Below are 23,951 nucleotides of genomic sequence, written 5' to 3'. Positions count from 1 at the left end.
AGAAAGGAATAATTTGGAATACTCGTAGAACACATAAGTGAGAATCAAGGGGCTGTTGGTAAAACAGAAGAAGGAGGACAAAGAAAACAACGTGGGGGTGTGGGGCCCTGGAATAGAAAAGCCTAGAAAAAAAAATCCATATGTAAGGTGGGAAGATAGCCACGTACGTAAGAAAGAGCAACCTGATGGGATCGTTGTCAAAACTCAAAATCAGATATGAGATAGAGTTGGTTATATAGTAAAGGAAAAGCAATCCCCCAACATACCATTCTTTAATTAGAACATAGTAACATAGTATTTCTCTAATTAATTAATTAATTGATAAAGAAAGAAAGAATTAAGGAGGAGGAGGAGGAGGAGATGGGCAGTAGTACTACTAAGAAGGAGATGGAAGTGGTGAAAGGGGTGGATCTAGAGCGATACATGGGAAGGTGGTATGAAATAGCATCTTTTCCGTCAAGGTTTCAGCCTAAAGACGGCGTCAACACCAGAGCCACTTACAAGCTCAACCCTGACGGAGCCACCGTCCATGTTCTCAACGAAACCTGGAGTGCCGGAAAAAGGAGTTCTATCGAGGGTTCCGCCTACAAAGCCGACCCCAATTCCGATGAGGCTAAGCTCAAGGTTAAATTCTATGTCCCTCCTTTCCTTCCCATCATCCCTGTTGTTGGCGACTATTGGATTCTCTTCCTCGACGACGATTATCAGTATGCCTTGATTGGCCAGCCTTCTCGCCGATATCTCTGGGTACTCACCTTTCTTCTTTCTATTTCTATTTTCTTTTAATACTATTCTTTTTTCTATTTTTTAATTGCAAATACAAAATACCTAACTACAGTAGCGTTTTTTAATTGCAAATACTGGTTTCCTGTTTGCATGTAAATTGTAAAACCTCCGATCGATCAGGCTCAAATACCGAATCATTATAGCATTTCAATATCATCAGTTACTTACAATAATACGAGTATTGTACTGGCCTGGTAAATTAGCTTAAAACATTGAATTATGAATCACTTTGGCTGTTTGATCCCTGAGCTTGAGCTTGAGCTTGAGCTTGAGCTTCAGTGGTGCAAGCCCACCCAAACCCAATTACGTGATTCAAGCTCCAATTGACTCAAGGGATGTGTATATCACCTTAATTAATTTGCTTGCTTGTTCAGAAAGTTGTTAGGACTGGTTTTGGAAATTATATTAACTGTTGTACTGTAAGTTGATTAAGACTTGTTATATGGGATTTGTTCAGCTAGCTGATTAAGACTTATTATGTGGGAAGTGATATATACATAAGCTAAGTCGAGTTTTGATTATAATAATAACGTATGTACAGATTCTTTGCCGGACACCTCATATGGATGAGGAGATATACAACCAGCTGGTGCAGAAGGCCACTGACGAGGGTTATGATGTCAGCAAACTTCACAAGACTCCTCAAGCTGACCCTCCACCGGAAGCTGATGATGCTCCCGAGGACACCAAAGGCGTCTGGTGGTTTAAATCCATCTTCGGCAAATAAATACAATGGATTTCCTACAACTGCAGTCCTGCATCTGTTTTCCCTTACTGCTCTAGTTTTGTCTGTCTCCAGTCTTGCATCTACAACTACTGGATTGATTTCTCTTTGCTTTGTGTCCTATAGTGCTGCTTGTAAATGGAATGCTCTATTTGTACTATTTATATCCTACTTTTCATTTACCTTCTCATGTCTAGGTGAATGTTAGAGTGTAGTGTTGTTGGAATGTCTGATGATCCTCTTGTTCTTAGCTTAGTTACAGTAGACATTCAGACTAAAGTTCCAATGTCTCCTAGAGTGAGAGAAGTTAAGATATTGGACCTGATGATGCATAAGCATAACCTCCCCTAGAGGCTAGAGCTTTGATAAAGTTTCCAATATAATCAATCGTGTATATTCCAACATTTTCGGCTTTATTTGGGCCTTTTGAATTCAATAAGATTCACATAGGCCCATCAGATATCCTTGTAAGTTATTTGAACTATCCGAAATCCAACGCTCCTCTATATCTAATGGGCCCATACCACCGATTTCCAACACTCCTATATTGGCTATTAGAGGTGAGCAAAACTTGGTGCCCTGATTAAAACAAAGAACCCGGTCCCTGAACCGGTTTGAACCAGGTCTGAGATTTTGGAATCAGTTCCGGAGCCGTTTAGAATTGGGTCCAGAATATTTAGAACCAGAATCAAAATGGGAGGGAATCAGTTTCGGAACCTGGTACCCAAGTAGTGCATAAGCATGAACTACTTTCTCCATTCTAAACTAGATGACAATTAACAAACTCTATTTTAACTAGCTTTTGTGATTTATTGTTAAGAGAAAACATAGTCATACAAGATCTTGTTGGAATCCTCTTATTGTGTATTTTCAAATCATCAACTTTTTATAAATTTGAATTTTTTTGTCAAAAAACTATTTAATATAAAACTCAGAATTTTTTGGAAACTTTCTAATTAAAAAAATATTATAAGAAATTACCTAATGGTAATATGTTGTAATAGGCTACCTCTGGCCGGATTTTTGTCATCGTCTAAATTTACTGTAATTGATACAGTTCTTCTTTTAACCACACTTCCCTCATTAAACACTTACTAAAGCTTTGGAGGGGGTTTAATTTCTCAAATCACCCCCTTGGGTTGTAAATTTTGCCATTTAGGGTGTGTTCTATTAACCTGATTTTCACTTATCTGAAGTTAACTGAACTAATATGAACTTATTCATACTTTTTGTAATTTGTAATTAGGTAACCTTATCAAACTTATTTTTCCTAAACTTAATTGAACTTATATGAATTATTAAACCTGTAATAAGTGAAACTAAAACTAGCAGAATAGGCTATTTTTTAATTATATATTCAAAAATGATACAAGTATGTGCTATCATATGCTATCAATTAGCTATTTTTTAATTACATTTTGATGTTTTATTAGATTTTTTTCACACAAGCTAAAGCTAGATTATTGGTTGAAAGTAATAAAAAGAATTATGTACTCTCCAACATTAAAAATAAAAAATAAAATAAAATAAAAAACAAAAAAAAAAAACACTTCGTATAATTTAATTTATAGGGCCCCAAAGCCCCTAATATATTAGTTTGTCCCGGACTTCCGAAATCTCAAAAACAGCCCTGGAGTTACCTACGATACTGAAAGCCAAGACATAAAAGTATCTACAAACATGCAAACGATGCAATGTCATTCACTCATTTCAAGAGTATGTAATAAGTAAATAAATTAAACCATCCTTGTTTTTAGGAACTGTAGAAATAGAGTCACTTCTTTATAATTTGTTAAAAAGCCTAAGGGGGGGGGGGGGGGGGTCGAGCTGTATCAACATTGCAATTCCCGCGAAATTAACACGCAAATTAAAAAGGTGGAGGGTCAATAAATAAAGGTAAATTAAGATATAAGGACTAGTGGTAACTATAGAATTTGAAAACCTGTCATCTTTGTTTAAATAGTAATCACATTTTATTTTATTTTTAATTTAGTAAATGCTGCATCCCTCCGCTATATCAATTAACGCCAAGAAGATTAATGCGTGGGAGTTATAAATTCTCCTGTTAAAAATAAATAAATTAATAAATAATTATTGCCATTGTATTTGTATGTAAGAGCTCCTCATCGTTGGCCATTGTGCTCCATTAACATTCCTTTAATTTGGCCAATTTTTATTTATCATCTTCTTTGTTGAAACTCGACGGGGAACGTGTTTTTGGAGCTAGCTTTCTTGTTTTGTATTGAGATCATTGTAAGTCTACATTCTTCTTCCATCTCTTTTCATTTAAATTTTGTTTTCTTATTCAGCTTTCATTTCCATGTTTTTCATTTTATCCTTGGGCATTTAGAGATTTACAATAACATACATCCATGTACGCAAGTAAATGCGCGTCAAATAATTTCTAAGCAACAATTATTATAACATCAAACTGTAAGGATTTTATCAAACCTTACATATGACTTTGTGAAGGAACAAATGTGGAACGTTTTTTTTTAGAATTGCAGCAGGATCGGGTTTCATGATATTCTTAGAAAATTACAGCAAGATCAGATTTTATGGTTTATCACCTGTGTAAAAAAAAGGCAATAAAAGCAACAGGCAAACTATGTTAGTAATAAAAAAATGTATGTTTGCTGTTTCAGGTTCGACTGCAGATATTCTTCCTTTTTGCACTGAAGAACAGAAAAACGGTAATTTTGGTTAATGGAATTTATTTTTGTGTATATGATTTTTGGCTAACTTAGTTAAAAATATAGTTATTCTGGGAACGCTCACAGGGAGCAAAATCAATCAAGAGAATCAATAAAATGATAAAGTATTTGGTGGTAGCATTCCTCTTGATTGAGTTAATCACAGCACAGAAGCATCCTAGAAATCCAGCCCCCCCTACATGGTTGACATTAACTGGTAATATATGTCTTTGAACTTAATCCTACACAATTTTCTCATCCATAAAAACGCAGGCATGCAGAACGAATAATGCTATTCTGATATATGTATGGGGTGTAGGGAAACAGCCTGATGTGATAGCAAGGGGAGGATTTTCCGGATTGTTTCCTGATTCGAGTCGATATGCATATGACTTTGTGTCACAAGTGAGCTTACCTGATTCCATTTACTATTGTGATCTGCAACTAACCAAGGATGGCGTAGGCTTCTGCCAAACAGAGTTAAATCTTGACAATTCTACCAATATAGCCAACCTCTTCCCGAAAGGCCAAAAAACATACAATGTTAACGGAAAAGATATGCGTGGATGGTTTGCTATTGATTATTTTGCAGATCAGCTTTTACCTAATTTAACCTGTAAGTCATTCACATGATATTTCTCTATTTTTTCTCTGGTGATTCTGATTTTTGGAGTGTTATTTTTTTTGCTGCAAAGTATCTAAATTGACTCCACAAACCATATTGCTTCTTTCTTTGTACCTTGCAGCTGTCCAGAATGTACTGACTAGACCCAATGCTTTTGATGGTCAACAATTACTGATAGTCGAAGATGTGACCTCTATTAGCAAACCACCTCCAAGAGTCTGGCTAAATGTTCAGGTTAGCGCAAATTGCACTATCACATTTACTGTCAATCAATTGTTCCATCTGATTGAAAGAATCAAAGAAAAGAAAGCAAAATAGTGGGGAGTGCAATTTGTATTTTAAGTGAGAATGCATCTAGTGAATTGACTATATTTAATGCCTTTTTTTGGCAGTATGACCTGTTCTACAACCAGCACAAAATCAGCCCAGCATTATACCTTCAGGATTTGAGATTTGCAGGAATCAATTACATATCTTCTCCTGAAATCGGCTTCTTGAAAAGTATAGGAGCTAAAGTGGACAAAGTCCGGACCAAACTTGTTTTGAGGTTTCTAGAACCTGAAGCAATTGAGCCTACAACCAACCAGGCATATGGTGAGATACTGAAAAACCTTGCGGCTATAAAGCCATTTGCTTCTGGCATTCTGGTCCCCAAAACATATATATGGCCAGTTAACAAGGATATGTATCTTATGCCACCTTCTACTCTTGTAACTGATGCTCACAAACAAGGCCTTGAAGTATATGCTTCTGGGTTCGCCAATGATTTCCCTGGCAGTTATAATTACAGCTATGACCCAACAGCTGAGTACTTGCAGTTTATTGATAACGGTCAGTTTTCTGTTGATGGTGTGCTCACAGACTTCGCTCCTACAGCATCCGAAGCAATTGGTATGTGATATCTGACATGTTACCAGTACTTGATTTGATTTATACTGAAAATTGAACTAGTTGTTCTATGCTTGTCGCTCTCCTCTAAAAGTTGTTATTCCTTTGCAGCATGCTTAGCACACAACAAAAATGCTAGCAAGCCTAAGAAAGGTGAGAATCCCATAGTTGGTTCCTCTCTCTTTTGAAGCTGTACCAAGTGGAGGCAGGATTTTAAGTTGGATTTTGGTTTCTGTTTTTACAGGGCACTCTTTAATAATTAGTCACAATGGTGCTAGCGGAGACTATGCAGGATGCACTGATCTTGCATATGAGAAGGCGGTCATGGATGGGGCTGATATAATTGACTGTTCAGTCCAAATGTCGAAGGATGGTGTAGCATTCTGCCTCGATTCAGCTGACCTTTTGGGCGATACCACTGCCATCACTACCTTCATGTCTCGATCCTCCAACATCCCTGAAATCCAACCCATGAAAGGAATATTTTCGTTTGATCTCACTTGGAGCGAGATCCGAAGCTTGAAACGTAAACTTCTCATAATACTTTCCATATTCTAAAATACAGTTAGTTTTTTTATTCTCGAATTTGTATGAATTAATACTAGCACTGAAAAAAAGGAATATTGTTGTCATTTCAGCACAACTGACGAGCCCACTGTCACAAGATATGGGAGGCTTGCCAAGAAATCCAGCAAATAAGAACAAGGGCAAATTCTTAACCCTAGCTGAGTTTCTTAACTTTGCCAAGGCTGAAGCAGTTACTGGAGTTCTAATCAACATACAGGTGAGACAAAATCTTCATGGCGCATCTTAATTTCAACTATTGTTAAGTTTCTGAGAGAAAAAAAATTGACAAGTAGTCTCTGAACTGTATTCATCAATGTTTTTGCTGTTTGAAACCAGAATGCACCCTACCTAGCCTCAAAGAAAGGTCTAGACATAGTAGGTGCTGTCACCACTGCCTTGAGCAACGCCACATTTGACAAGCAATCGACCCAGCAAGTTATGATCCAATCAGATGATACCTCGGTGCTGGCAAAGTTTAAGGAAGTCCCGTCATACCATAGAGTCTATGATATCATGGACATAATAGGTGATGCCCCAAAGCCATCGGTGGATGAAATCAAGAAATACGCAGATGCTGTTGATGTCCGGAGGCCCAGCATTTTCAAAAGCACAGCCTTTTTCCTTAGTAACTTCACCAAAGTCGTCGAGGAGATGCATGCAGCAAATATCTCTGTACATGTCTCCCCTCTATACAATGAGTACACCACCTTGGCATTTGACTTTTTTGCCGATCCTTTGGTAGAGCTAGCCACCCTTATCGAGGCCCTCAAGGTTGATGCAGTAGTGACTGACTACCCGGCTACAGCCAATGCTTACTTGAGTAAGTCTTCTAACTCCTGTCCCTCTTTCCCTAATTTTGTCAGTTCCTAATTAAAAAAGTCCCAAAATTTTATTACCACCACTACTTCAGAAGATTTATACATTTATCTTGCAAAACTTGAAGGAAGCCCATGCTCAGATCCAAGAAATACAAACCTAGAATACCCGATAAGTCCAGTGGAACCAGGGGCTTTGCTTGAAATAGCTGCGCCACAAACACTTCCTCCATCAGGAGCACCAGCTCCGGCTCTTGAGGCAGCCAGCATCGTAGACCCACCTCTTCCACCAGTTTCTAAGGAGGAAAACCCAGCAGCTCCTGCACCTGCAGATCAGAAGAAGAGTGAAAGTGGGAGGAGCACCACCAGTTTATGTCTCTCCTTAGTGTTGGCACTGGCCCTCAGCTTGATTCTAACAGTTCACTAACAATGAAGTACTTGAAGGCTTTTTGCCGGAATATTTTGTAAATGTTGTATGCCCCAGTTTGAGATTGTAACAAAAAAAAATTCCCCCAATCATCGGTAATTATATCTCAGTACACTTCATACCAGGAGTCTAGTTTTGATGGACAAAATACTTGGATGTACAATGGGAACATAAAATTCTTCCATAGAACAAGGGTTGAAAGCATCCTGCATCGAAAGCTTATTGTACGACACGACCTCCTTTTAATGCAGAGAAATGACAATAGTACCTATTAAGACACTTATATTTTTAAGCAATAAACAAGAGACATCCCATTGCTTGTAATACTCCAGAAAATTTAGGGAAAGTGGAGAGAGAGTGAAAAATAAATCAAGAATGAGCAAGTCAGATGATAATTTTATTCGAATATCATTATTTACAAAAAAATACTGTCTAGGTACAATTTCAGGGAATGACTTATGGTAGACTACTAGACTCAGAAAACCAAAAAACTTGTGATCCTATTTAAAATCATAACCGGTGTGTATTGATTTGCATGCGAAATACACGAGAGAATGACTAAATATTCCAATGTGACGACATATACAGTGTACAAAAGTTTGCATCATCATGATTTTTCTTAATTAATTCCCATTATTAACACACAAAAAAGGCTCACTTTAAGAAAAGGTAAATAAATGGCAACCTAAGCATAAACCATACACGATGCAGATTACTCGGGGGGGGAAAAAAATAAAAAAAAATCACTATAATTACTTTTACTAATTTTTTTTACCAAACAGGACATCATTACAAAGCAAATACATGAATGGAGGATCAAGTTGTGGAACTAAACTAACACTAGACATAACAAGATATTCCATTTATAACTTTACTAAACAATTAAACTAAAATAGTATGGCAGGTAGCAGGTTTACGACAGCTACATGAGTATTCATCAATGTTCAAATAAACTGAAGTCACTTGCTTTTCATCTTCTTCCATGAGGTTAGTTCAGGAGGTAACACACCTTCACTAGAGGAAAGCACAGCTTGTGCAGTCAACTTTCCAAGCCAACCATGGTAAAGTAATCCTCTGGCACCAAGACCTCCAATCAACCAATACTTAGAAGAACAATCTCCCCCTACAAGATCATCTATGGAACCTAAAAGTGGAAATGATCCTTGCGGAGTTAGAGGTGGCATTGCCCTGACACCTGCCTGTGCTCCTGTTAAAGTCCACTTGATTATTTGCGGATAAACCATACTTGCCTTAGGTAAAAGTTGTTGCAGAGTACCAGAGGCTTCTTCGGAGGAGACAATAGAAGAGAAATTTCTTGATCCCCATTCCCATGTTGACCCTAAAAGTAGCCTTTTAGGCCCCTGAACAGCAAGCCAAGCATCTGACAGGATCGAAGGACTATCTTCACAATATTCTTCACTGCATTACAGAATAAAGCATAACCATAACTTCATAACCACCCGTCCCACCAAAAAAAAAGAGAGATAAGGCATCACTTTGAAAATGATGGGAAAAAAAAAAGGAGATGAACATTTGATACACACGTATCCACATGCATAATCCCGTTACAACTTCAACAACAAAATGGGACATTTAGCAATATTTTGAAGTAGATGAATTTAGACACTTTATTTGGAAAATAGAGTGTGGGATGCCTCAAGGACAAGGGAAAACCTTTAAATTTTCAATATAAATTTTATCTAGATCATCTTTGTATTCATAATTGAAAAAATAACTACAGCTTTCAACCCAATTCCCCTTGTAAATTATTGGTATCCACAGTTTCTAATCCATTATTATTAATTGAATTCATACAAATTAGAATTTTCATTTCTCTACAGTGTTATGTACCAGATTTCGCACAGCCAATTAACACTTAATTAAGCACAAATTAAGGCAAAGCTTGAGTACTTAATTGATTAATGATTCGAATTACAGCTTAAAGAAGATAAGTATAGCTTTAGGCTATAATTCTCATAGAAGCTTAAGGCTACAAATCTCACAAAGTGTTTCACTCAATAATCTGGATCATTTCTACTTCTAACATACTACAATATTTATACTCAAAGCCTCTAATGACCACAGTCAGCTCTAAAGTGAATACATGTGACATGTTAACTAACTAAGAAAAACCATCAGTAGACATAGTTGAAGTTGATTGCTTTCCTTCCTTAACTTCTCTTTAATTAACTGTCTTGTTGCAAAGGATTGCTTCCTGCTACTGCCTCATGCTTTTGACCCTTGCTGTCCCCCTTTTTGCGCCTCGTGTACACCAATAGAGGTGGTTGACTCGGGCTATTGACCCCATTGACCTAGTCCATAACATCACTCCCCCCTTTGAGTTTCACCTTGTCCTCAAGGTGGAAGGAGGGAAACCTCAGATTGACCGCTTCGAACTCCTCCCATGTAGCTTCATATTCCGGCAGCCCATTCTAGGCGAGCAAAACTTTGAGGATGAGGGAAGATCCCTTCTTTCTCGGCCGCATATCCAGGAGCTCTTCCGGTTCGACCAAAAGCTCCAACTCGGGTGAGTGTGGGAATGGTGGATGACTTTGGAGGTTACCTAACGCTCTCTTGAGTTGAGACACATGGAAAACGGGATGAATTTTGCAATCCACTGGTAGCTGGAGTTTGTAAGCTACCCGGCCAATTCGCTCGAAAGGGCCATAAAACCGGGATGCCAACTTAGGGCCATTTCACGAGAAATTTCTGTCTGTACGGTTGCAGCCTCAAGAAAACCTTTTCGCCCACCTCGAAGTTCTCCTCCCTTCTCTGTTTATCCACATTGTTTTTCATCGCCTGCGGGGCACGATTGACGTTCATCCACAATTCATCTAGGATGCCATCCCTTTCCTTCAAGCTCTCCTTCAAACAGCGGACCATTGTTTCCCCCATACGCCACAATTTCGGGGGATCCCTTCCATACTCGATTTTGAACGGAGTCATCTTTGTCGTTAGGGGTGTACACCGGTCCAAAACCGGACCGGACCTAGACCGGACCTGTTTGGATCGGGACCTGAATTGGTGAATTTTGAGGACCGGAGACCAGACCTGATTCAACAGGTCCAGTTCCGAGTCAGACCTGAAATCAGGTCCGATCCGGGTTTGGACCTGAACAGACCTGTTTTTTATTTTTAAGCCCAAAATCAATTTCAACCCAAAATAATACTTAACCTAAAAAAAAAAAAAAAAAAAAAAAAAAAAAAAAAAAAAAAGGAGTAGCGCGTTGTTTGCTTCTAGATTATACAACTTGATTGTGCATACTAAGATTGAGCCCAAAGTTTATGGCCTTTATGCTATTATAACAGATTAGATGCTGCTGAGTCTATGAATATCCAACGAGCAAGGTATGATTATAAATTAAATTCAGTTCATACTGTCATGATTATAAAAACTTGACAGTTATACTATTATCAATTATCATAATTATCATCATCTGTAGTTTAAACCCTTATAATTAATCAACATTCATCATTCAAAATTCTACAGAAAAAAATAAAGCTGATTAATCGTAAGATGACGAACACAACATAATTATCAAAAAACTAATTATAATCAGAAATATTGAAAAAAATTAGATCTACATTCTAAAGTCTAAACTAGATCTAGAATACAAAAACCTCAAATTGAAGATATGTACAACCCTACCGACGAATTTAAAAACCTCAAATTGTCGGGAAATCTAGATGTACGGTGGTCGATGGGTGGGTTTCTAGATCTTGAGGGATGGTGGGATAGTCGGAAATTCTAGATCTACGGATTGTCGATGGCAGCTGGCAGAGGAAGAAGATGATAAGTTGATGATCTACGCCTCTACGGACTGCCGATGGCGAAGCTAAGCCGCCATGAGTCCATGACTGTTAGCTAGTATGCGATTGTTGGCTAACGGTGTGCGAGGCCGGCGATCTTTAGTGACGGTGGAGTGGGCTAAAGTGAGGGTAAGGAAAAGAGGAGAAGTGGAGAAATGAGAGACTGAGAGGAAGAAGACCGAGAGTGCACTGAAGTATTAGGGTTTAGGGTATATATATATAATTCCGGGTTTCAGGTCCAAACCTGAAAACCCCAGTTTTAGACCTGATCCGGACCGGGACCGAAAACCTTGAATTTCAAGGACCGGGATCGGACCTGATCCGGGAGATTCAGGTCCGGTCCCAACAGGTCCGGTTCAGGTCGTTTTTCAGGTCCGGTCCTATTTATGAACACCCCTATTTGTCGTGGTGTGAGACGAAGTGTTGTACGAGTATTCCGCCTATGGCAGCCAACGAGCCCAATTTTTTGGTTGCTCAGCAATGAAACAACGGAGATATGTCACGAGGCACTTGTTGACTATCTTCGTTTGCCCATCCGTTTTGGATGGTAGGACGTACTCCGCTTGAGATGAGTACCTTGCAAACGAAAAAATTCCTACCAAAAAGTGCTCATGAACACCTTATCACGATCACAAACAATGGAGTTGAACAATGGACGCCAGAAACCCATGGAGTCGAACAATTTCCTTCACAAAAACATCGGCCACCTTAAGGGCATTAAAAAGGTGTTTTAGCCAAATAAAGTGACCGTATTTCGAAAGTCAATCCACCACTACGAGCACCGTGTCGATACCTCGTGACAATGGCAGTCCCTCCACAAAGTTCATAGAAATATCTTCCCAAACGGCTTCGGGAATTGGTAGTGGTTGGAGCAACCCAAACGGACCTTTAGGTGTCGTCTTGTTTCTTTGACAAATCTCACATTCCCGAACATATATGCCGACATCTTTTCGCATTCCGTACCAAAACCAATCGGCGATAACTCGTTGATCTCGCTGTCATGACCTCCTACAGGGGAGTTGCGATATTCCTGCAAAAGTAAAGGAATAAATTTTGAAGTGTTAGGCAAAACGATTCTATCTTTGTAAAACAATATACTGCCTTCAATATGGAAGTCTTTGGGCCCCTCTTTCCCTTCTTTAAGGCCCTTAGCAAGCTGGCCAACCACTTGTCTCCCTCCAATTCTCTCTCCAGGTTGGCCCAATCCACATGTTGGGAGTGGATCATGGCCCCAAATTCGGCCCCCCGTTGCTTCTTCTTTCTTTAACTTTCCCCTTCCTGATTATCAACTCTTTATCCTTATGCCACCCTATTCACGGTGCATGGCTTATACTGGATGACAAAGTCAAACCCCACCAACTTCCGCAACCACCGTTGATACTCACCACTAACCTCTCATTGTTTCGTCAGGAATTTGAGGCTGGTCCGTACGAATAACAAAGGGACGGCCCAGCAAATAATGTCGCCACTTCGCCACCGTTAAGGATATCGCCATTAATTCCTTTTCATAAATGGATTTTCCCCGGGCTCGAACCCCCAACAACTTGCTACAGTATGTGATTGGGCAGCCATTTTGCATCATCACCGCTCCTAACCCGAACCCGGAAGCGTCACTTTCCACCACGAACCCCTCATTAAAGTTGGGTATCGCCAACACCGGGGCGGTGGTCATGGCGGTCTTCAAACGCATTCGTGGCCGCCTCCGACCAAATGTAGCTATCTTTTTTTAATTGTGAGGTAAGGGGGCCGGCAAGGGGGGGTTAGTGCTTGACGAACTTGCGATATTAGCCAGTTAACCGCAAACTCCATTCAAGAATGGAGCGAACCTTGTCTTCATCCATGGAAACCCCCTGTTTGGATATCACATGGCCTAAGTAGGCTATTTCTTCTTTCCTAAATTCATATTTTTTTAAAATTGGCATATAATTGATTTTTGCAAAACCAATTTTAAATGACTTGTATGCTCTTCCACCGCCTTACTAAATACCAAGATGTCGTCAAAAAAGACTAACACGAATTTCTTCAAGTAAGGCCGGAAAATGTCGTTCATGAGAGATTGAAAAATGGCTGGTGCATTTGTGCGACCGAAGGGCATTACGAGGAATTCATAATGTCCTACATGAGTACGGAACGTCGTCTTGTGAGTATCACTCGGCCATACTCGAATTTGGTGGTATCCGGACTTCAAGTTGAGCTTAGAGAAAATTGTCCCCCCATGTAGGTCGTCCAATAACTTATCAATGATGGGGATCGGAGATTTATCCGGAACGGTTTCCTTGTTGAGTGCCCGATAATCTACACAAAAACGCCATGATCCATCTTTCTTCTAGACTAGTAAAACCGGGCTAGAAAAAGGACTTGTGGATGGTTTGATGATGTCGGACTCGATCATTTCTCGAATGAATCTTTCTATTTCGTCCTTTTGGACTTGGGGGTACCTATAGGGCCTAACACTAGTTGGGTTAGTACCCTCCATGAGAATAATAGAGTACTCATGGCCTCTATTTGGAGGTAGCCCACTAGGCATATTGAAAACCCCTTAAAACTGACCCAACAACTCCACTAAATAAGATGGTGGGCCTGCTGGATTTGGGCCCAATTCATTTGCTTCAACCTTGTTCAATTCCACCAAAACTCCTTGTCTTTCCTTCCGTAGCACTCTTATCATGGCTTTCAAAGTTACTTGAGTTTTCTCAAAGTGTGGGATCGGGGATCTCCGGTGAGAGTGACCGGAACACCTCCAGTCGAGAATTTCATGACATGGGTTCGCCAATTTGTGACCACGGCTCCGAACTTCTCAAGCCATTGCACCGCTAAGATCACCTCGACGTTTCCCAAAGAGAGTGGGAAAAAATCTTCCTTGATTGTGATGCCACCACTCAACTCGACTTTCACTCCTTTACAAACCCCACTTCCTCTAACAATATCCCCATTTCCTAGGGAAACCGAAAACTCATTACCTTGAGTAACGAGAATACTTGCTTGCTTCACCACCGAAGTTGCTAAGAAAATGTGTGTGGCTCCCGGGTCGATCATTACTACGACTTCTTAATCCTTAACTACCTTCTTAACTTCATAGTCTTCGAGTTATGGATTCCTATCACCGAACAAAGGGATATTTCCCCTTGACCTGAGGTCGGAAGGTTATCGAACATTTTTGGGCCCTCCTCTTCGACCTCCTCCACCACTCCCGCCATCATGAGAACGAAGCTCCTTCCTCTTACAACGATGCCCTACACCCCATCTTCCATCGCACCGAAAACACAACCCCTTAGCCCTCCGTTCTTGCAAATCAGATTTGGTAAGTCGTCTCGTCTCACCCCCTGACTTCTGGGTTGACCCAAGATTATATCGGCCCATATTGACTGATCCTTGAGATTCATGGGCTTTGGCCAGCTCTTGAGTGGCCCACTACTGGCAGCCCCTAAGTTTGTATTAGCCCACCCTTGTTTAATGAAGTGTTGGGCTTGTTGAAACTGAACGTGACCCGACAGTAACACCTCCTCCCTTCCAACCCCCCATTATCTTCTTCCCAGCACTCACTCTATTTTTTTCTTTTACTGTAATCCCCCGTAATTTTGTGAAATTTAAATTATATTTTAACATATTATGTGAATATTTATGATAATTTATTTACATAATTTATTCTACTATGATTTAAGCAAATAAATTTAATGTTTATAAAGTTAATAAAATTATTTCACTACCCATATTTTAATCATGAATTATTATGCAAGCCCAACCCATTAATTACTAAGTCTATTCTTTTATCTAAAACCCACTCACTTTAAGCCCAAGTAACAATCCTAGTTTTATTAGAACTAGGAAACCCAAAACCCCACTTCTTGTTATTTAAACCCACCTAAAATTTTCCACCTTTTCACTCCAAAATCTCACGTTCAAGTGCTGCTGCTACTGCCTTCCTTCTTGTTCCTCCTATTTCACGATCAACAAAAAAACGCTGCTGCTACACCAGCCACCACAGCCACCGAGCACCACCACCAGCAGCGTCCGCCTGCTGCCGCGCCGCCCAGTACACCACCAGCAACCTCCTTGTGGTTCTTCTTCTTCTCTTTTTCCTTCTTCCTTCCTTCTTATTTTTGCCCTAATCCTTCATTGTTTTGATAATTATTATTATGATATTGTTAATTGATTTTAATGGTTTAATCATGTGATAATTTATCTTAAATTATGAGTTTTATGAATTTTATTACACTTTAAAATTTCAGAAATTTTGTTTATAAAATTAGGGCTTAAAAATGTTAGTTTTCATGTTTTGGGGTTTTAAACTGTGTTCTACAAGTTATTTAATTAAAGCATGATTATATTGTAATTCTACTATGATCATGATGATGTTTAATTCAAAAACAAATTTTCAGTTTTCCGTAATTAACTTCTAATCTTTGTTCTTAATTTTTTTAATCACGTTTAGATTCTAACTCGTCCGATTTTTACAATAAAATAGTGTTTTTCGTGTGTAAACGACATTTTAATCAAAATTCACTACCTTTGGTAATGAGTACCACCCTCTCGTGGCCAAATTCAGCCTCTAATTATGGTTTTCGGGCAATTTTTGATTTTTAACGAAGGTTTAATGTTTAAAATAAATGTTTTGATTATTAAAGTTTTAATCTTGGGTTTAAATTATATTGATTTCATGTGTTTCAAGTCTTTAACTTCATTAAACAAAGGTTGTGGTTATTTTATGATTATAAAGTTTGAAACTTTAAAGTTTAATTGCAAGAATAAATTTACAGATTTTAGGTTATTGTTTTTGAAGTCTCTAAATACGTTGAATTGGTGAATTTTTGGGTTTAAAGCCTACTAACTTAATATATAATGTAGGTAGTTTCAAAGATTACTATAATTTTGAGATTTCATGTATAAAATAAATATTCAGATTTTTATTAAACTTTAAAATTGCTGTAATTTCATATATAAGTATGTATTTTAAGGTTTTTAAGTAGGAAACTTAAATAACAGTATATAAGCTTTTAATTCTAGCAAAAATGAAGGTTTTAAAGTGTTGTTTAATTGAATTTTGAAGGTTTGATTGAGTTTTTATGAAACTAATTGAATTCTAATTATATATTTCAAGGTTAGATTGTTGTATTCATACATTCTACTATTAAATTAAATATTCGGAATTTTAATCTTGGTTTTAAAGGTTTTAAATCATGGCCTTATGATGGATTTTTACGTTTTTAACATACTAACCTACTACATAATGATTATTTCAAATATAGATGTCTATAAGGTTGTTTTACAATTTTAAACTAAATTTTCAGATATGTTCTTACCTTAAAGTTGCTGGAATTTCATGTTTTAAGTTATATTTTCATGATTTTAGCATAAAAACTTATAGTTGAACTATTAAATTATTAACTTTGGCTATTGGGAACAATTTAAAGGCATTATTTCAATGGATTATGGGGTTTAAAAGTAGTTTGGTATTGCTGTAAATTATATGCTTGGGTATTGATTAAATTGTTATTGTTTGGTTTAGGAGAGGACTTTGTAGAAGGCGATTACTAGTTCCTAAAGTGGTCAATTAACTCGTTTACTCAAGGTACGTACAAGGATACGAAAACCTTGACTTTAGGAGCATGTTTAAGGACTTGGAAGATTTAGAATCATGTCGGGAAACTTGTGGATTGGTTGGAATTGTATGGTAATATGTTTGATTGGTGATTAATGTGATGGTTGGTTTTGTTTCATGTATGAGAAATGCGTATTAATTTATCTTGTAAGTATTATTTATGCATTAACTTGCAAGATGGGTTTAGAGGCAAAGGTACATGAATATGGGGAATGAATTATTTTAATACTCGTTCATGTTTATTGAAATGGAATGAGTAAAGGGAGAATTAAAGTCTTATAAGATGAGGTTGATGATTTGAGGTGCCTTATGCACCTAAGGTGTTTATACACCGAGGTAGTTAAGGGATTTAATAATAAATATTATTTGTCACTAATAAATCAAGAATTAAATTGGAAATTTGAATTGCTTGAATGATTAATGTATCATTGGTTGTATCATTTTGCATTAGAGTCATCACCGAGTTTAAACTAGTAAATCACGTAAAGTGCAAGAAGGATGAGCAATAAAACTCTGTGCACATCTAGAGTATTGACAACCGGGGTTGGGGTTCACGGGGTATTAGCCGTGTACTTTCTAGAGGTCGTCTAATCTACGAGTCTCTTGTTTTAAAATACTTTTTAAAACTATAAGGAGTTAGATGAGATCTCATACTAGCTATGGCCATAAAGTCGCGCCCGTCTGCCATGTTTATGTTTCCAAAAGGAGGCATAGGATTTTTCTTTTATTGATGTTCCAAAATGGAGCATGGGGAGACAACCTTGTCTATTGCTTAATCCAATCGATGAATGAAATGAAATAAATTATCGTTAGTCATTAGTGAAGTCTTAGTAATGTTAACAGTTAAGGCATGTGTTTGAGTCAATAATTAAATTGTGTGTGCTCATTGATTTTTAGTAACATGCTAGGGATTCTTTGTTATATTACGTAGCTTGTATGTACTGATTGCGTGCTTTTATGTGTCTCTTTCCTGGTCATGGCTTTAAAAATGATCCAATTTTTACACTTGTAATATTGGGGAGCAGATTAATCACAGGTTTTTACAAAATCAAAACTTGCATCAAAGTGGTGGGATTTTAAGTGGAGTGTTGGATATTTCCATAGTTTATTTCATTTCATAAGTTTGGATTTAATTAAACTCTGGTTTGATTTATTTACTACTTTTATTGGGTTTTGAATAAGGGCTTTAATGGTTCCAACTTGTAAGACTAAATTTGGTTTTGATTTTTGGTTTTGAAATTTATTGATAACTGAGTTAGTTTTTTCCGCTGCTAAATTCTGAACTAGCCTTAACGTTTGAACACGTGGCGGTAGCACGTCAGTAATTCTCTTGCAAATTGTTAAAGGTGCCACCTCCATAGCTCTCTCAAAGGTGGTCGATCGTGCAATCGGACCTCCACCTTCACGTCCTCCCGAAGTCCGTTAATGAATTGTCCCATCATTAAATCCTCTGACAAATTGTCCAAATGAGAAGCTAGCCCGATGAATTGTCTCCGGTATTCCTCAACGGTCAAAGTTTGGACCACCGCGAGCCACTATTCATGGAGGGACTCCACATGACTAGGGAAGAACTCATTTCACCCGCCGTTTTAAATCTTCCCATCTGGCCGTTGTTTCTACTCCCATTGAACCTATTGAAGGGTTGGTCCGTCCATCGAGATCACGCCACCGTCACCTTGTCTTCTTCCGCCGGATAAAATTCGAAGTACATTTTTGCTCTCATGACCCAATTATCTGGGTCTTTTCCTTCGAGTATCTCCAACTTCCGGTGCTTCCACCGGCCATTACTCCGGCCTCTGTCATCTCCGTCTCTCCAGCCCCACCCCTCTTCGCCGCGCCACCCACCATGCTTCTCTCCACCCCGGCATCCCAAATTGTCTCTCGCCTTGTGGTGTCCGTTCCCAATTTTCCCCTTGGATTAAGCTATTTTCACCTTCCAAGTGGACTACCGGAATAGGATTTGATTGTGGTCGGTTTCCTTCTTTCGCCTTCATCTCTTCCCTCAGCTTCTCCAACTTCCCTCTATCAATGGTTAGTAACAACATCCACCCGGAAGCGACCCAAGCGGTCCTCCAGTTTGTTGGCTGCTAATGCCTTATCAATCTTCTTCCGTTCCTCCTCCATGGAGGCCTTCACTGCCGCTGCTACGATGCGTGTGGCGTATCTTCTTGAGTGTTTAATTTCCCGTCAATGGCTGCGATTTGACCCTCCAAGCCCGTGAACCTTCCTTCGACAAAATCCAACCGTTGCGTTGTGTTTGACACCATGATCGTGGCTGCTCTGATACCAAGCTGTTATTTACCGGATTACGCACGGCCAATTAAAACTTAATTAAGCACGAATTAAGGCAAAGCTTGAGTACTTAATTGATTAATGATTCGGATTACAGCTTAAAGAAGATAAGTATAGCTTTAGGCTATAAGTCTCATAGTAGCTTGAGGCTGCAAATCTCACAAGGTGTTTACAGGGTCAATATTGGTGTACACGAGGCGCAAAAAGGGGGACAGCAAGGGTCAAAAGCATGAGGCACAGACACTAGCAGGAAGCAATCCTTTGCAACAAGACAAAGTTAATTAAAGAGAAGTTAAGGAAGGAAATATCAACTTCAAAAATGTATACCGATGGTTTTTCTAAATTAGTTAACAAGTCACATGTATTCACTTTAGGGCTGACTATGGTCATTAGAGGCTTTGAGTATAAATATTGTAGTATGTTAGAAGTAGAAATCATCCAGAAAATTGAGTTAAACACTTTGTGAGATTTGTAGCCTCAAGCTACTATAAGACTTATAGCCTAAAGCTATACTTATCTTCTTTAAGCTGTAATTCGAATCATTAATCAAGCTTTGCCTTAATCCGTGCTTGATTAAGTATTAATTGGCCGTGCGAAATCTGGTACATAACATACAGCACCAAAGGGATCATTTTGGGAGGCTTTGTTGTTGTTGTTGTTGTTGTACAGCACTAAAGGGATAATGAGATCAGCCACTCTACTATAGCTTGTTTCGTCATGAGATAATCTCTTTTGCTAGGTCATGCTTTACACAAAAACACCTTTGTTCTTCCCTCTTTTCCTCCTTAAGTTTCATTTTGTCTTTTTTCTTTGTTCTACATAAGGGCCTCATACTCTAAAAACAAGGATCAGTCACAGGATTTTATCCTAGCAGGAAAAAAAAAAAAAAAGATACAATATTAAATTTTCCGCTTGAAAACCCAGTTTTGAAATGTTTAGTTCCTCCATCAATAAATGGTATTTAAATGTAGTTATGCATACTATATTTAACAAAGTCTATCGACCCAAGGTACTTAAGACACTCACTCAAGGGCACCTCCTACCATGCAATGTTATTATATTTCCACTTGACTAGTGCTAAAACTACAAAACAAAAAATGTAATTAATTGATAGGATAGCGAAGGTCTCCATTAGTCTTTTACTCCGCCAAATCATTCAACTCTAAGAAGTCTCCATATAGGAACATCACTGGGTTCTTTGTTGCTGCATTTTCTCTTTGAGGCAGATTGATGACTTCATAATTAGTCTATTCTTCAATTTCACTTTGGTTTTGTAGCTGTTCTTCCTTTAACATTTCTTCATTTTGTTCAAAAGGTTCATATGCAATGGTTTATTGGTTTATTGTCAAGTGGTATATTCTCTTTTTCATTTTCTATTTGATTATTATGAGGTTCCTCATCATGGATAGCATCATTTCCTTCCCCTATCCCTCCATAAACTCATCCATCAAGAGGCAAAACATGGCCTACAGCACTACTAACAGTCATGTCCTTATAAGTCATTCTTTTTTTTAATCAATCACAATACAACCAGTATGCTACTGTCAAAGAATACTTGAAATTAAAACTTGTTAAACTCTTACCACAAGGAATCATGCAACTGAAGGTGTGCAACAATGCCTCTGCATGTCCTTAAAGGAAGCATTCCAGATAGCTCAGGCAGCATGTCAACTCTAGCACCAAGACAAACTATGACCGCATCATATTCATCTGGATAAACAAACTGCATCCACTCAGGTGAAGGGAAAGCACTCCATCACTTGTGTAAAGATAGTATAAGAAATAACCTCCCAGTTGACTTAGTGAAGCTACAAGTTTGTTTTGCAAAGTTATTTCCTTGGTAGGGAAGCCTATTGACGAGATTTTGTTGACCAAATGTTGAGTTGCGAGAAAAAGTGCCTGGCACAAAGAACATAATGAAATGAAAAACATTCAGCACAGGGAAAAAGTAATGAGATGATTAGCAGTAGCACACCTTAAGATAGTTGCGGGGATTAAGATTGACAGCTAGAGGCATAAAGAAGGCTGTGTTTAAAGGGGTACATAAATTTGGTATAAGGTCCCTTGCAGCAGCTCCATCAAGGGTCTGTATTGGACAAGTTGGTAGACTAGTGAGAGCATTCTGCAAATAAGAAGCCAGAGTTATAAAGTGAGGAGAGGAGACTGGATTATGGTTGTAAAAATGAAGTATAACCTGGTGCATGACATCCAATATCTTGTGATTAACAGGTGGCCTCAATATGCCCCTGAAGTAAACTTATACCATTAGATTCGAGAGTTGTAATGTAAGTGGTAGTAAGCATATTAATATAACATTCATTATGTATTGATTGACAATGTCTAAATAAATAGTGAAAGCAAAGAAAGGAAAAAAGACAGACGTTCTCCTGACAATGAAGTCATCAGTAGAAGCTGCTGCGGCGGCGGCTTCAGCAACATTAAGAAGATTCAAAAACTCTGTCCAGCATTCATCAGCCCTCCAAAGAGGCTTGACTGGTGGATGATGAGAAACATGAGAACGAATATTTTTATATACTTTGACAATACTTGTATTGGTTAATTACCTTTAGGAGAATAGTATATACTTGAATACTTGTACTTGCTAATAAAATTAAAAAGAAAATGAAACCTTACTTTTAGGAGAATAGGGGTGAACGAGGCCTCCATCAACTCCAGAAGCGCCGCCAGCAATGCCAACATCATCAAAAATGTCAACTTGTACTTTGAATTCTTTGGGGCTGTGCTGCCAATTGTTAGTTAACACAACATTCAAATTCAATTCAATTCATTAATCAATCCCCAATTATCAAAACCCTAATTAATTAATTGTACAGAAATAGAGAGATGAATTACGAATAGCAAATGCCACGCCACTGACAACCCAGCAAAGCCGGCACCAAGAACTGCGCACCTATTACAAACAATTTCTCTAATAAATCAATAAAATAAAATACAAAGCTCAAAATATATAATAATTGGATAAATTAGATTCCAATAGACCTGAGCGAACTAGTATTTGGTCGCCGGGACTCAAAGATACATTGCTGAATTGGAGTTTTTATCATCTCCCACTTCTTCAGCTCTTCTCTTCTTCACTTTACTTTATTAAGCCACTAAGGAGTACTCGTGTAGGACTGTAGGAGTATACTATAGTCTATCTCTTTCTTTTTTTTTTTGAAAAATTTAACAACAATAAATCAACCTTTGCCCCATTCTCCCGTAACGAACCAACCTTTGCCCCATTCTCCCGTAACGAACCAACCTTTAAATCAGCCCAAATAAACACAAGTTTGTATTTTTTTCTCTCGTAATAAAACCAACTGACCTATAACCTGAACAACCGGTCATTTTATTTATTTTCCTTTAATTATTTTTTTTAGATTAACAAAATAAATAAAATTAAATAAAAAAAAAAAATAAATAAATAAAACTCAAACCTCCCCTAACCCCACTGCCAACCCCTCCTCCATTAAATCCGGCCACCCTCCTCTTCACCTCTCTTTCCAGCCACCTTGTATTTCCGGCCACAACCCACCCGAAACCGGCCAATCCCCACCCGAAAACCCCCACCGGAACCAAACACGCCCAAAACCCCCACTCGGATTCCGGCACCCTCCAAGACCCCCACCCTTGAAATCGGTACATCCTTAAACCCCCACCAGCCACCACTTATACCGACGCCGCCCAAAACCATCTCTCCTATCTCCAAAACAAATCACCTTACTCATATGCTTCAAAACACCACCATCTTTACCAAACTCAGAAGCATTGAGTGCCTTTGCTACTCTTGGCTTTACCCAATACTTCTCGTCTTCTCCTGAATTGCACATTCTACTCCTTCCATCTTTGTCAGTTATTCTCCATTTCTACTTCCAGAACCTCTACTACTGCCTTGAGGCCCTTGATCTAACCACCAACAAAATCTATACTTCTTGTTGTGTCAAATTCATTTTATCTATACTTCAATAACCAAATGTCTACCCCTCTATTTTCTCATCCTACATTCCAACCTGCACCCGATAAATTGAATTGGGCACCATCTTAATTACCTCCAAATCTATAACTACGCAAAGTTTGCAACAAATTGCTTATGAATCTGAATAGTAACTTCCTCAGTGAATTGATCTCCAAACAAAAACACAACACAACATTAATTAAAAATAAAATAATTAAATAATAAACACAACCCTCTGCTGCCCAGTACTAGCGCCACCAACTCACAACCCCTCGCGCTACAGAACCCCGCCCACCGGCAGCCACCAATTCGAACAAGCAAAATCATAATGGGGCGTTGAGTGGTGTCATGGAGGGTGGCGGAAAGGGAGGGAGGTCGTCGAAGTCAGGAGAATGGGTTGGGCACCGGCTGCCAGCCGCCGGCAGTGTAGGGGTGGTGCTGTGCTTGGAGGTGTTGCTGGCGTTTGGTGGTGATGTTGTGGTTGTTCTTTGTTGTGGCAGTAGGGTGGTTTTGATTTTGTTTTTTTTTTATTTCTTTTTTTTTAAGAATTATCAAAATTTAAAAATTAAAAAAAAAAAAAAAAAAAAAAAAAAAAAAAAAAAAAACTTAGACCAATGATTTAATGACATGTGGACTTTTACCTGTTATAATAGGTAGGTGACCTGCTTGGTCCATTTTGGGCGAAAAATGGCAAACTTCTGTCCACTATGGGCAGATTTATAGGTTTGTCCATTTTGAGAGAACCGGCCAAAGGTTGGTCTATTTACGTAA

At 38.5% G+C, this 23,951-nt stretch overlaps 3 protein-coding genes across 4 annotated transcripts; 2 read left to right on the top strand and 1 right to left on the bottom strand.

Moving 5' to 3' along the window:
• The first annotated feature begins 242 nt into the window (after nucleotides 1–242).
• Nucleotides 243–1,914, top strand: LOC110708094 (temperature-induced lipocalin-1-like). The gene is made up of 2 exons (XM_021886204.1): nucleotides 243–747; nucleotides 1,328–1,914. Exons 1-2 carry the CDS (start codon nucleotides 361–363, stop codon nucleotides 1,511–1,513), a joined length of 573 nt encoding a protein of 190 aa, XP_021741896.1. The 5' UTR covers nucleotides 243–360; the 3' UTR covers nucleotides 1,514–1,914.
• A 2,371-nt stretch (nucleotides 1,915–4,285) lies between these two features.
• On the top strand, nucleotides 4,286–7,649 carry LOC110708093 (glycerophosphodiester phosphodiesterase GDPDL7-like). Its single transcript, XM_021886203.1, has 9 exons — nucleotides 4,286–4,420; nucleotides 4,523–4,819; nucleotides 4,950–5,062; nucleotides 5,221–5,719; nucleotides 5,828–5,869; nucleotides 5,961–6,242; nucleotides 6,355–6,500; nucleotides 6,620–7,103; nucleotides 7,227–7,649. Exons 1-9 carry the CDS (start codon nucleotides 4,321–4,323, stop codon nucleotides 7,523–7,525), a joined length of 2,262 nt encoding a protein of 753 aa, XP_021741895.1. The 5' UTR covers nucleotides 4,286–4,320; the 3' UTR covers nucleotides 7,526–7,649.
• Nucleotides 7,650–7,755: 106 nt separating this feature from the next.
• On the bottom strand, nucleotides 7,756–23,737 carry LOC110708092. 2 transcript variants are annotated; one of them, XM_021886201.1, is made up of 9 exons: nucleotides 22,226–23,737; nucleotides 22,079–22,136; nucleotides 21,860–21,968; nucleotides 21,607–21,718; nucleotides 21,420–21,471; nucleotides 21,201–21,347; nucleotides 21,013–21,124; nucleotides 20,809–20,935; nucleotides 7,756–8,944 (listed from the first exon to the last, which is right to left on the bottom strand). In XM_021886201.1, exons 1-9 carry the CDS (start codon nucleotides 22,288–22,290, stop codon nucleotides 8,485–8,487), a joined length of 1,242 nt encoding a protein of 413 aa, XP_021741893.1. In that variant the 5' UTR covers nucleotides 22,291–23,737; the 3' UTR covers nucleotides 7,756–8,484. The 2 variants fall into 2 exon arrangements, with proteins under 2 accessions (XP_021741893.1, XP_021741894.1); XM_021886202.1 differs by lacking the exon at nucleotides 7,756–8,944 and adding an exon at nucleotides 8,971–10,646.
• Nucleotides 23,738–23,951: the final 214 nt, after the last annotated feature.

This window comes from Chenopodium quinoa, unplaced genomic scaffold (assembly GCF_001683475.1).
Source record: "Chenopodium quinoa cultivar QQ74 unplaced genomic scaffold, ASM168347v1, whole genome shotgun sequence".
NCBI classification, from domain to species: domain Eukaryota; kingdom Viridiplantae; phylum Streptophyta; class Magnoliopsida; order Caryophyllales; family Amaranthaceae; genus Chenopodium; species Chenopodium quinoa.
The sequence above is the reverse complement of the archived record's forward strand: the minus strand, read 5'-3'. Positions and strand labels throughout refer to the sequence as shown.